Raw genomic sequence first — 10,457 nt, 5'->3', positions numbered from 1 at the left:
AAGTAGTCTTGGACAAAATACCAAGAGCTGCATGCAAAATCTAACAAAAAATAAAAATCCAAATCCCAAGTCATTAATGAAAACAAAGTAAAAGTTTAAAGAAGTAAAACTTGGATCAGTTTGACTCCATGTTGCTTCCCTGGTTATATAAATGCAATAAATCTCAATTGCAATGGAGAGAAGCAAATGTTGTATATATTTATAAACTGGGAACAAAAAGGGAAGCAACCAATCAGTTTGATGTGTAATAGCAGGGAATCGGCTTCAGTCTGATCTCAAGATGTTGGATCTTATTTCATTGGACATTTTTCAAGCAGTTCTTAAAAACATGAAACCATCAGCCAGCGTCGCTGCATTTAAACTGTTTTGTACTTTATTTTAAACTTGTGCATACGTTTTGTTTTCTTTTTGTGTAACCAGGTTGTTGTGTGTTGCAGGTTTCTGCCCAGGTCTCTTTTAAAAATTTGATCTAGACCTCAATGTGGTTTCATCTACTTAAATACAGGAAATAAATAAAAAAAAATACTTGAGCAGAATGAACTGGATGTACCATGGCAAAGGCCCTCAGTCCACACTTGTGGTTTAGCAGGATAATAAAGCTTTGCTCTTTGTAAACGTTGAATGCTATCTTAAGCAAGAAGATGGCATTCAAACAACACAGATTTAAAATACTAGTAACTTCATGCCTTCAAATACTACTTAATAAAGATTATTTTCTCTCTTTTACTAAACTGCAGTTATAAATAAATCAGAGCCACTAGAAATTATTTTAGAGAATATTTTAATGTAAAAACAAAGCTTTGATACAAACTGAGTGAAGTTAAAAAGATTTTCCCAGTGAGCAATTCTGTGAACTGCTACAATTAGTTTTATTAAACTAAAACTCAAAAGCAAATGTTTATTGTGAAGACAATACAACAAAACAACCTCTGTTAGTAATTTATGTCCTGCTGCATTTTTTGTCTCTCAACTTGATCAGTTTGCTGCACATCTATAAAATTGTTCACAACAGCCTGAGAAAAAACATCACTAAATGTTTTATACAACAAATGTTGTGAAAACAAAGTTACAGTAATTAGTCATAAACCAAAAGATTGGAGAAATATGTGTCTTAGATTCAGATCCTGTCAAGAAGATCTGCTTCATTCCATCTCTGTCTTTGCCTGAGATTTTTATTATAGCTACTGTGACATCAATATCAATTATTGATTGATTTTCTGCCTCTTGGATCAAGCATCTCCCTCCATGCAAAAAGTATTCACATGTGCTACAAACATCCACCTCCTCTTTAAAATACTTTTATTTTACCTTCACATAACAAACTTGTACTTTTTATATAGTGCCAATTGTTATTCAGGTCAGTGAAAAAAGTTTTGTTTACATGAAGAATGTAGTTTGTCAGGAAGTTCGATGTGAAAAACAAGGAAATGCTGGCTAAGCTAAACTCAGATTTATGCTGAGATAATCTGCACAGATTTGACTTTGACCATATCAGCTTGTTTGTTTATCCAACCAATGATGATTTAAAAGCTTGATTTAAAAATGTATTTTTTCATCTGTTTTCTGTTTCACCAACTGTAATTGTGCCGTTTTTCTTTAACATTTCAGAGCTTTATTGTTTTAAAAACGGATACCAAAAACATATTTATGCTTCAACATGCTCAAAGCTGCCACTCTGGCTTTGACAGATGAGTCCAGTGATAATAATGTCGCCACTCCAGACTGTAATCTAGATTTAACACCAAGATATTTACACTTTTTCTCACATGATATAAAATGTGTTTGCCATTTTCTCACTTTCTCCTACATTTTATAGTCACCTAATTTATTTTGGTTACCTTCAAGATGATCCAATTGTTCCGACACCACGAACTTCAGCATTCTGACAATTTTGCTCATTGTTTCATGTTTGTGTCTCATTCACCTGGGAAACTGCTGCATAATCTAAATATTTCTACGCATGACTGGATTCCGACTTTTACTGGAAGTCTTATGACATCTTCAGAGAGAATAAATCAGAGTATGATGTCCTGTGCTGCTGACTATCTGCTTACATGACCTTTTAAGTGTCACAAATTATAATGGTGACTACAAACTTTTGATAAACACCCTTAATGCAAAGTGAATCCCTATGAATTCTGGTTGTCTGGTGCATCAAATGACAGTTCTCTGCTTTGTTGCATAACTTTTCTTAGAACTATGCAGGTTCTGGTAACTAATTGTCTCTTCCATGAAAGCCACACCCATCTGTAGTACCTTTAAACATGCAGAGCATCTCAAGACATTGTTAATGTGTCCCTTGCAGCTTATAGGTTATTAGTTTGTATAATTTGTGAAATACATTCATAGAGTTTGGATTTAGAAGATCTGGATACTTGAATTTATCTCAAGCTTTCACTGATGGCTCACAGGCTGAGCCTGTTTGGGATCATAGGTTAGTGTCTGTTTTCTTATTCTACCTTCTTAAAGTCTTTTTGTTTAAGACATTTTTGCACAGTGGGAAATTGAGACAGAGAGGCAAAGTAAGAAAAAGGTTCAAACCAAATTCTGCATGCACATTTTATTCTGGCTTCAATAATTGTTTTTCTTTTAGTCATTTTTACACAACGGGAAACAGACAGAGAGGCTAAACTAAGTTGTATGTTTAAAATGTTCAGGTAAACTCTGGTTATGTCATCAGCACTTTCACCTGAACACCAGGAAGTCCAAGCTTCAAATCCCACCAGGTTCCTGCCTACATGTTCAGTCTTTCTTAAACAGCTTTAATGGACGAGATTTTTACCCAGGATTAACTCAGCCAAACCCAGACATGAACAAAAACAATCAATTGGGCTTTTATTCCTCACTGTTTGACCCTAAATCTAACTCAACATATCCTAAACGTTTTAATCCATTAGAATTGCCAGTATTGTTCTTAAATTTGTAAATTCTGATTATATTCAGAAATTTGCATGCATTTCCATACCATTATTTGAGAGTTGCTCTTTCAAACCCATTTCATGGGCTTACAAGACAAAAGGTCTTGTTTTGAATTATTGCTGTAATATTTCCAACTAAACTTCTTCACAATGCTACTTTGTGAAGTGCACCACTCCCTCTTGTCATAAAACACCTAAACTTCTGCATTTTTCAAGCTTCTCCCTTATTTATCCAAATGTAACAGAGACATAATGGAAAACACTTCAGTTATCTCTAAAGATGAAGATATTTGTTCCTGTGTGTTTTAAGATTGTAATCTTGCTTTTTTGTTTATTTATCCAGTGTTGGTAAGTGACTCATTTCACCGAGGAAAATCGAAAGCAGATTTATCCAGTATCTTTTAAAGGTCTTTAGCTTTTGTTGTGAAGCTAATATCCACATTTTGTTGCAGATCACCTTTTACTCTAGGAGACAAACCTTGTTTCCCTCCTAACCTGTGAGGGCTGACTATTCAAATGATGCTGATACTTGTTTAATTTGAAGATGAACTGGGCACTGGACATTTTACTAGATGAACCAGATTTGTTCATTCTGTTTCGACTGACTTGTTGAACAAACAGACTTGTCTTTACATCACCTCAGTGTTTTTGCTTTGTTCTAATGATAGGGATGTGCAGTTGATGTGAAAACGATGTGCTCTAACCCGTTTTGTCTGACTTATTCCTAGAAGTAGTTTCCATGTGTTGTTCTCCCTCAGTCCTTTCCTCATTTACCCCACTAGTATTTGCATTTGTACATCTTTAAGAAATCTTAATTAGTTTTATTTTTTATTAAGCAAAATTAAATGGAAAGCTGTTTCTCTGACTCTTCAACCACAATCAGTCACGTTCTGAGTAAGTGCAAGATTCATTTTTCCCTTTAGAATAATTTCTAATGTTTTAAAGGAGGGTTGGGGCCATGGAGTAGAAAACGGACCATGCAAAAAGTGGACTTCAGTAAAAATGGGAACAATTTGAAGAGACAGACCACCAATCTTGAAATCAAGGCCTCCAGAGCCTGTGCTCTGCAACATCTAGATGTGTTCCAAGTCAAACACTAATGTAACAAAGATGTGCTCTAACCTGTTTTTCCTGAATGATATGACATTTCCCAGAAACTGTTTCTCTGTGCCATCCTTCCTAAGTGCTTTCATTTTTATTTTTTATGATGGAACATTAATGAGCTTATTCTTTGACCACATTCAATCAAATCTTTGGAGCGAGTACTTGTGTTTACTAAAAGTTAAAAGATTTCTGACATATAGTCATGGCCAAAAGTTTTGTGAATGATTCAAATGTTAATATTTACAAAGTCTACTGCTTCCGCTTTTATAATGGCAATTTGCATATACTCCAGAATGTTATAAAGAGTGATAGGTACTTTTTCTCGAACCTATATAAAAGACCACAGACAACATATATGAATTTTAAAGCAAGGCTTTTGCAAAAGGAGAAATCTCTGCCACCGCCTCTCCAGGCCGTTCACAGAGAATTCTGGTCTGCTTCCGCGTGAGCCCCTGTTTTATTGTCAAAGCAGAACAGCCAGAAAAAAACAACAGAGGTCGTAAAACATTTAACCTAAACAAACCAGCAACTCAGTTCCAGGTGTGATATCTGATCTACGATCTGAGCCCAGTTCAGCTCTAGGTCAAACTGTCAACAAAGAGGGAGGATAAACAAGAGACAAAATACGACTGCTCACAGGCAGTTAGGAGGTATTCTGGTTGATAAGAATTAAGGTCTGAGAAACACAGGGTTAACTGTTTCACATGAAGATGAAACAGACAGTCCTGACCTCCAGGTCAGTACATAACATTAGACTGAATATGAACTAAAGTAATAACAAAATGATAATACCGAAAATTCTCTAACAAAGAGTGATCAGCTTAACAGCAATTAATTGCAAAGTCAATATTTGCCCAGAAAATGAACTTTATCCCCCAAAACACATTTCAACTTCATTGCAGCCCTGCCTTAAAAGGACCAGCTAACATCGTTTCAGTGATTGCTCCATTAACACAGGTGGGTGTTGATGAGGACAGGGCTGGAGATCAATCTGCCATGATTAAGTAAGAATGACACCACTGGACACTTTAAAAAGAGGCTGGTGCTTGGCATCATTGTTTCTCTTCTGTGAACCATGGTTATCTCTAAAGAAACACGTGCAGTCATCTTTGCACTGCACAAAAATGGCCTAACAGGGAAGAGTGTCGCAGCTAGAACGATTGCACCTCAGTCAACAATCTATCACACCATCAAGAACTTCAAGGAGAGAGGTTCCATTGTTGCCAAAAAGGCTCCAGGTCCAGAAGATGTCTGGATACTTTATTTTATCTCAAGCTTTCACTGATGGATTACAGGCTGATTTGTTTGGACTCAGATTTGTGTCTGTTTACTTATTCTGACTTACATATTTTCATTTTGTTATTATTGCACAATGGAAAACTGAGACTGAGAGGCAAAGTAAGACAAAGGTTAATGTCAGGTTCTGTGCTAAAAATGTGGATGTACAATGATATGTTATCATTTTAACACCTCAATTCAAAGAAGTCCTGGTTTCAAATCCCACCAGGGACCTGATCGCATATTCTGCCTGTTTTTGTCTAGTTTTCTCCCTCAGCCTTGATGGACAGGATGTCTTTCAAGATAAACTCAAGTCATAACTAGACATGAACATGTGCTGGACAAAAACTAGCCGTTTTTCCTGACTGTTTGACACTAAACCTTAATAAACATTTTCAAAACTTCTAGATTCATTAGGATTACCAATGTTGTTCATAGATCCTTAAACTCTGATTATATGGTGACGTTAGCAAACATTTCCATAGAATTTCTCTTTCAACAATAGAGTAAAATCTTTTTGGGTAGCAATGTGATGCTAGTATGTTGTCTTCCACTATTGCTGCAATAATAATATTTATTGTTTGCATTATGCTTCCATTATGCAATATTTTGTGAAGTGCACCAGACTCTTGTTGCAAAACACCCAAACTGAAACGTTAAAAACACTAAAACATTAAAACTGACTATTTTTAGGATCTTGAACCTTAATTATTCAAATATGACAAAAAGCATTATGAAAAACATTTTATTTAACACTAAACATGAAAGTATTTGTTTCTAAGTGCATTTGCAAACTGTAATCCGGCTTCTTCATGATGTCTTTGGGACAGTAGGTTCTTCTTCACTAAATGGTTAAAGTCAATGATGGTAATGGACTTGTTTCCTTGAGTTGGGGAACATTTGCAGCTGTATTCAGAACTTTTACGATGTCTTTGGCAGGAGAAAAAGTTTGGGAAACACTGCTGTAATGCAATGCTGTTAAAGTTTAACGGGTTTTATTTCAGGCGCCCTGCTCAGTGTTGCTAGTGCCCAAAGCCATCAGTACTACTTTGTGAACACGTTGCTAACATGGACAGAAGCTCAGAGTGTCTGCAGACGGGACTACACTGATCTGGCCACCATTGAAAGCACAGCTGATGTTGATGACTTTCTAAGAACCACCTCCGGTTATACAGGTGAGTTTTTAATTTGCACAGGGTAGACAACACAAGTATAAATATGTGAAGTTCAAACCCCACAGTCCTTTTTATTAGTGAAAGTCTTATATGTGACTATTAACATGCTTATCTGCAGCTTTTTAACATCAGACATGTTTTTTCATTTAGGCAAGGCATGGATCGGTCTCTATGACGACACAATAAACAGCTGGACCTGGTCCCTAAATGACAGCAGCTTCTATGCTGGAGAAAATTCATTTAGGAACTGGCAACCTGGCCAACCCGACAATTATCTTGGACAACAGCATTGTGTTCAGTTTAATGGTTCTGGAGGCCAATGGGATGACACTCGGTGCTTGGATACACTGCAATTTGTTTGCTATAATGGTAAGTTTTATATAATATAAATGAAGAAAAATTAAAGATTATTTTCTTTTAGTTTTCTTATTCTACATTTCTTAACATATTTACAGGTGCAGTAGGTGGATCACCATCCTATGTTGTCAGTAATATTTCATTAAACTGGACTGAAGCTCAGAAATTCTGCCGGGAGAATTATGTTGATCTGGCCAGGTAATAAGATTATATGCTACATCAAACACTGTATTAATACCTAACAATGGTTCATCAGTTTTTCTGACATTATACTCTGGGCTTTTGCTTTGGCTGATGTATTGTCTTTGATCTTTTCATAGATATGTTTTCTTTTTGTAGACTTTGTCCTGATTTGTTTTGACATTAAACCTTGTGCACAACTATCTTCCATTTACTTCCTGTTGCTTCTATTGCTGAGTTATGCAAGTTGTATTCCTGTATTTCTAGTTCCTCTTATCTTTTGTCATGCTTTGCTTCCCTTTACCATTTATCAGTCATTCTATTTTTTTCCTCATACTGTTCCCATCATTGTTTAACATTCAGTTATCACAGCTCCAGTATGTTGGGAAAGTGAACTCTGTTATCCACAATGTAATTTCCATTTGTGCTTTTCCAGTGTTAGATTCTCACTAATCTTTTTAAGTGATGAATGTAGTGCGCCAGTTCAATGCTAGGAAGCTTACTGGAAATTGTCTCCGTTGTAAACAGCCATCTTTGATTGTGAAGAGACAAGGGTCTAGTAAAACAATGTGGTTGTTAATGTTAATTCAGTATTAGGAAGTGTGATCATGGACTGAACAGCTTCGTTCACTTCCTCCGCTGCCATTGCTAAAACTACAGGCAGACTACAATTTTAAAACAGTGCAGAAATCAACATCATCGTTCACAATTTCTTCTGTTGGCTAAGAAATTCTACCAGAAAGAATCCAAGTGAACATGAGAAAGCCCTTCAGCAGGAAGGATGATACAGCGGAGCGAGAAATTAACAATAAATGTTGCTTCTTGTCTGGGGTGTGAGCTTAGTGTGGATTCCAGTCTCCCTTCATGACCTTTGAACTGTTTGTTTAAAGAGAGTCAACGCATCTGTTTGAGAGCTCATGATCCTAATATAATTAAATTTGACTTAACATTCCAAGAAAGCAATTAATATTATAAAGTGTAATAATTTCTTGTATAGTCGTCGTGTTAGTCGACATTCATTATTTTCTATTTTACATATTTATAAATAACTGCATATTTTAGTTTAGTTTTAATATCTGAAGCAAAAATCAAACACTGTGGATATTTAATTTTCAATTTCAAGTTGTTTTTTTCATTTAGGTACTAAAAACTAAAAAAAGCTACTTTTTTGTTTTGAAACTGAAAAATCAAAAGAAACCCAACACAGATTATTTTTCCTTATGTACTGTATTTAATGTGATTGCTTATTAACATTGTTTTTCCTTGCCAGTGTACGAAATCAGACAGAAAATGAAATCATCAGAACCCTAGTAGGTGCCAGCACTGTTTTCATTGGACTGTATCGGGAAAAGCTGTGGTCTGATGGCAGCGACTCTCTGTTTCGATACTGGGCGGATGGCGAGCCCAATGGTCCCTCTGGTGATCAGTGTGTTGCTGGATCATTTAATGACTCTGGAAGATGGTCGGATGAAAGTTGCAGCCTCAGTTTGCCATTCGTCTGCTACAAACCAAGTAATGTTTCTCATTTTTGCTGTTTCAGCAGCCATAAGTAATTCATAATTTTACACAACAGATGACTGTGGTGTAGTCATTTTCTGCAGGCCCCTCAACTACAGTCTCTAAGCAAACTACTGTATCACATGCATTTTCACCAGCTGGCTTGTGAGGAGTTGTTCATTATAATGAGATAATTCTTGCATTTCTTACATCTAGAAAAATTACATTATGCAACACAGAACCAATAAACTATTTTGAAGGCTTTTATTTTGTTTAACAAATAAATATAAACTCCTGATTAAGCTGTGAAACAAAATGTTTAATTCCAGTTTAATTTTCTATGACATTTTGTCTTGTTTTTATCTTAGTCCCACCAAATGCAGAAGGTTTTACAGTTTCAGCAAAAGATGACATCAGCATCACTCTGCAGTGGAACAAGATCAACAACAGCACCAGCTTTGTTCTCCTGTTTAATGGTGTGGAGACTTTCATCAGTGCCCCAGTTGCAGATGGACCAGTAACCCACACAGTCTCATCTCTCTCTCCTGCAACAAACTACACATTCACTCTCTTCTCTGTTCTTGACAACATCAGGAGCAGTGGCATCAACATTACTGCAGCTACTGGTAAGACTTTACATTTCATTATGAAAGAGAGACCTTTTTAACACCAAAATGTTGTTAGTGGGGTTTGCTGTGGTGGCAAAGGGGTTAAAGACGACCCACATATGGAGACCTTAGTCCTCGATGTGGCTGTCACAGGTTCGATTCCTGGCCTGGCGACTTTTGCTTCATGTCTTCCACCTTTTCTCATTATCCACTTTCCTGTCAAATAAAGGCCACTAGAGGCAATAAAACAAAAAAATATTTTAGTCTGTTGGTTGGTCATTTAACAAGACCATCTGCTATATAAAATGTAAAAGACTCAGTAGGTAAAGTACAGGACTCGTATACGGTCTAAGTCTTCAACACGACTGTCACAAATTGAGTCCTGGTTTTTTGACCATTGCTACATGTCCTCCTCCTCTCATAACCCAGTTTTCTGCTTGAAGACTGTTAAAGCCTTAAGAAATATTCAAAAATGTGCTATGGGTTTGGTTTTGGTGAAGCTTTTTTGACTTGTATTAAGTTGCTCTATTCTAACCCACATGTCTCAGTTAGAACTAATAACACTCGGTCGGAGTACTTCTTCCTTCATCGCTCTACAAGACAGGGTTGCCCATTGAGTCCCCTTATTTGCCCTGGCTATTGAGCTGCTTGCCATCATGCTTCGTTCGAGTCCAACTATTGTGGGCATACGACGTCATAGTTTGGAAGTTAAGGTCTCACTTTACGCTGATGACTTACTTTTATACGTTTCAGATCTGCACAACTCTATTCCGGTTGCTTTGCACCTGCTTTCAGACTTTGGCCGGTTATCTGGGTATAAGCTGAACCTGGGTAAAAGTGAATTGTTTCCTATTAACTCAGTGGCTAGGGCTCTTCTGCTGCATGACTTTCCTTTCAAAGTAGCCAATGACAGTTTCACATATCTTGGAATTCGAGTTACGCGCATAGGTTTGAGGACTTATTTAATGCTAACTTCTCTCCTTTGCTGTTGAAAGTTAAAGAAGACTTTGAGCGCTGGTCCTTACTTAAACTATCTCTGGTATCTTGAATTAACTGTGTCAAAATGAATGTTCTCCCCCGTTTTTTGTATCTTTTTCAATGTGTCCCAATTTTTTTAACCAAATCCTTTTTTGGCCGGGTAGATTCTCTTGTTTCAGATTTTCTCTGGGAGGGGAAGGTCCCTAGATTGTCTAGACAATATTTACAGAGACCTAAGCCACTTGGTGGGATGGCCTTACTGAACTTCAGGTACTACTATTGGGCTTCCAATATAGGGTTTTAACAGCCTGGCTTCGGTGTGGCTCATCCTCTCCTGACTGGCTTGTAATGGAGACGAATTC

General features: G+C 36.7%; 1 protein-coding gene across 1 annotated transcript; it reads left to right on the top strand.

The window, feature by feature from the left end:
- The first annotated feature begins 2,289 nt into the window (after window positions 1-2,289).
- LOC106942746 (C-type mannose receptor 2-like) lies at window positions 2,290-9,567 on the top strand. The gene is made up of 6 exons (XM_015026082.1): window positions 2,290-2,434; window positions 6,305-6,475; window positions 6,626-6,844; window positions 6,931-7,030; window positions 8,283-8,524; window positions 8,878-9,567. Exons 1-6 carry the CDS (start codon window positions 2,401-2,403, stop codon window positions 9,174-9,176), a joined length of 1,065 nt encoding a protein of 354 aa, XP_014881568.1. The 5' UTR covers window positions 2,290-2,400; the 3' UTR covers window positions 9,177-9,567.
- The last annotated feature ends 890 nt before the right edge of the window (window positions 9,568-10,457 follow it).

The sequence above is a fragment of the Poecilia latipinna genome, unplaced genomic scaffold (assembly GCF_001443285.1).
Source record: "Poecilia latipinna isolate Pla-1442-1.1 unplaced genomic scaffold, P_latipinna-1.0 Scaffold4516, whole genome shotgun sequence".
Lineage (NCBI taxonomy): Eukaryota > Metazoa > Chordata > Actinopteri > Cyprinodontiformes > Poeciliidae > Poecilia > Poecilia latipinna.
This window is presented reverse-complemented; position numbering and strand designations above follow the sequence as displayed.

Bases quoted from the DNA above. Each gene is read 5' to 3' on its own strand.
- LOC106942746 (XM_015026082.1), top strand. From the start codon at position 2,401: ATGGCTCACAGGCTGAGCCTGTTTGGGATCATAG. The intron at 6,845-6,930 runs GTAAGTTTTATA...ACATATTTACAG, and splicing joins GCAATTTGTTTGCTATAATG to GTGCAGTAGGTGGATCACCA. The intron at 7,031-8,282 runs GTAATAAGATTA...TTTCCTTGCCAG, and splicing joins AATTATGTTGATCTGGCCAG to TGTACGAAATCAGACAGAAA.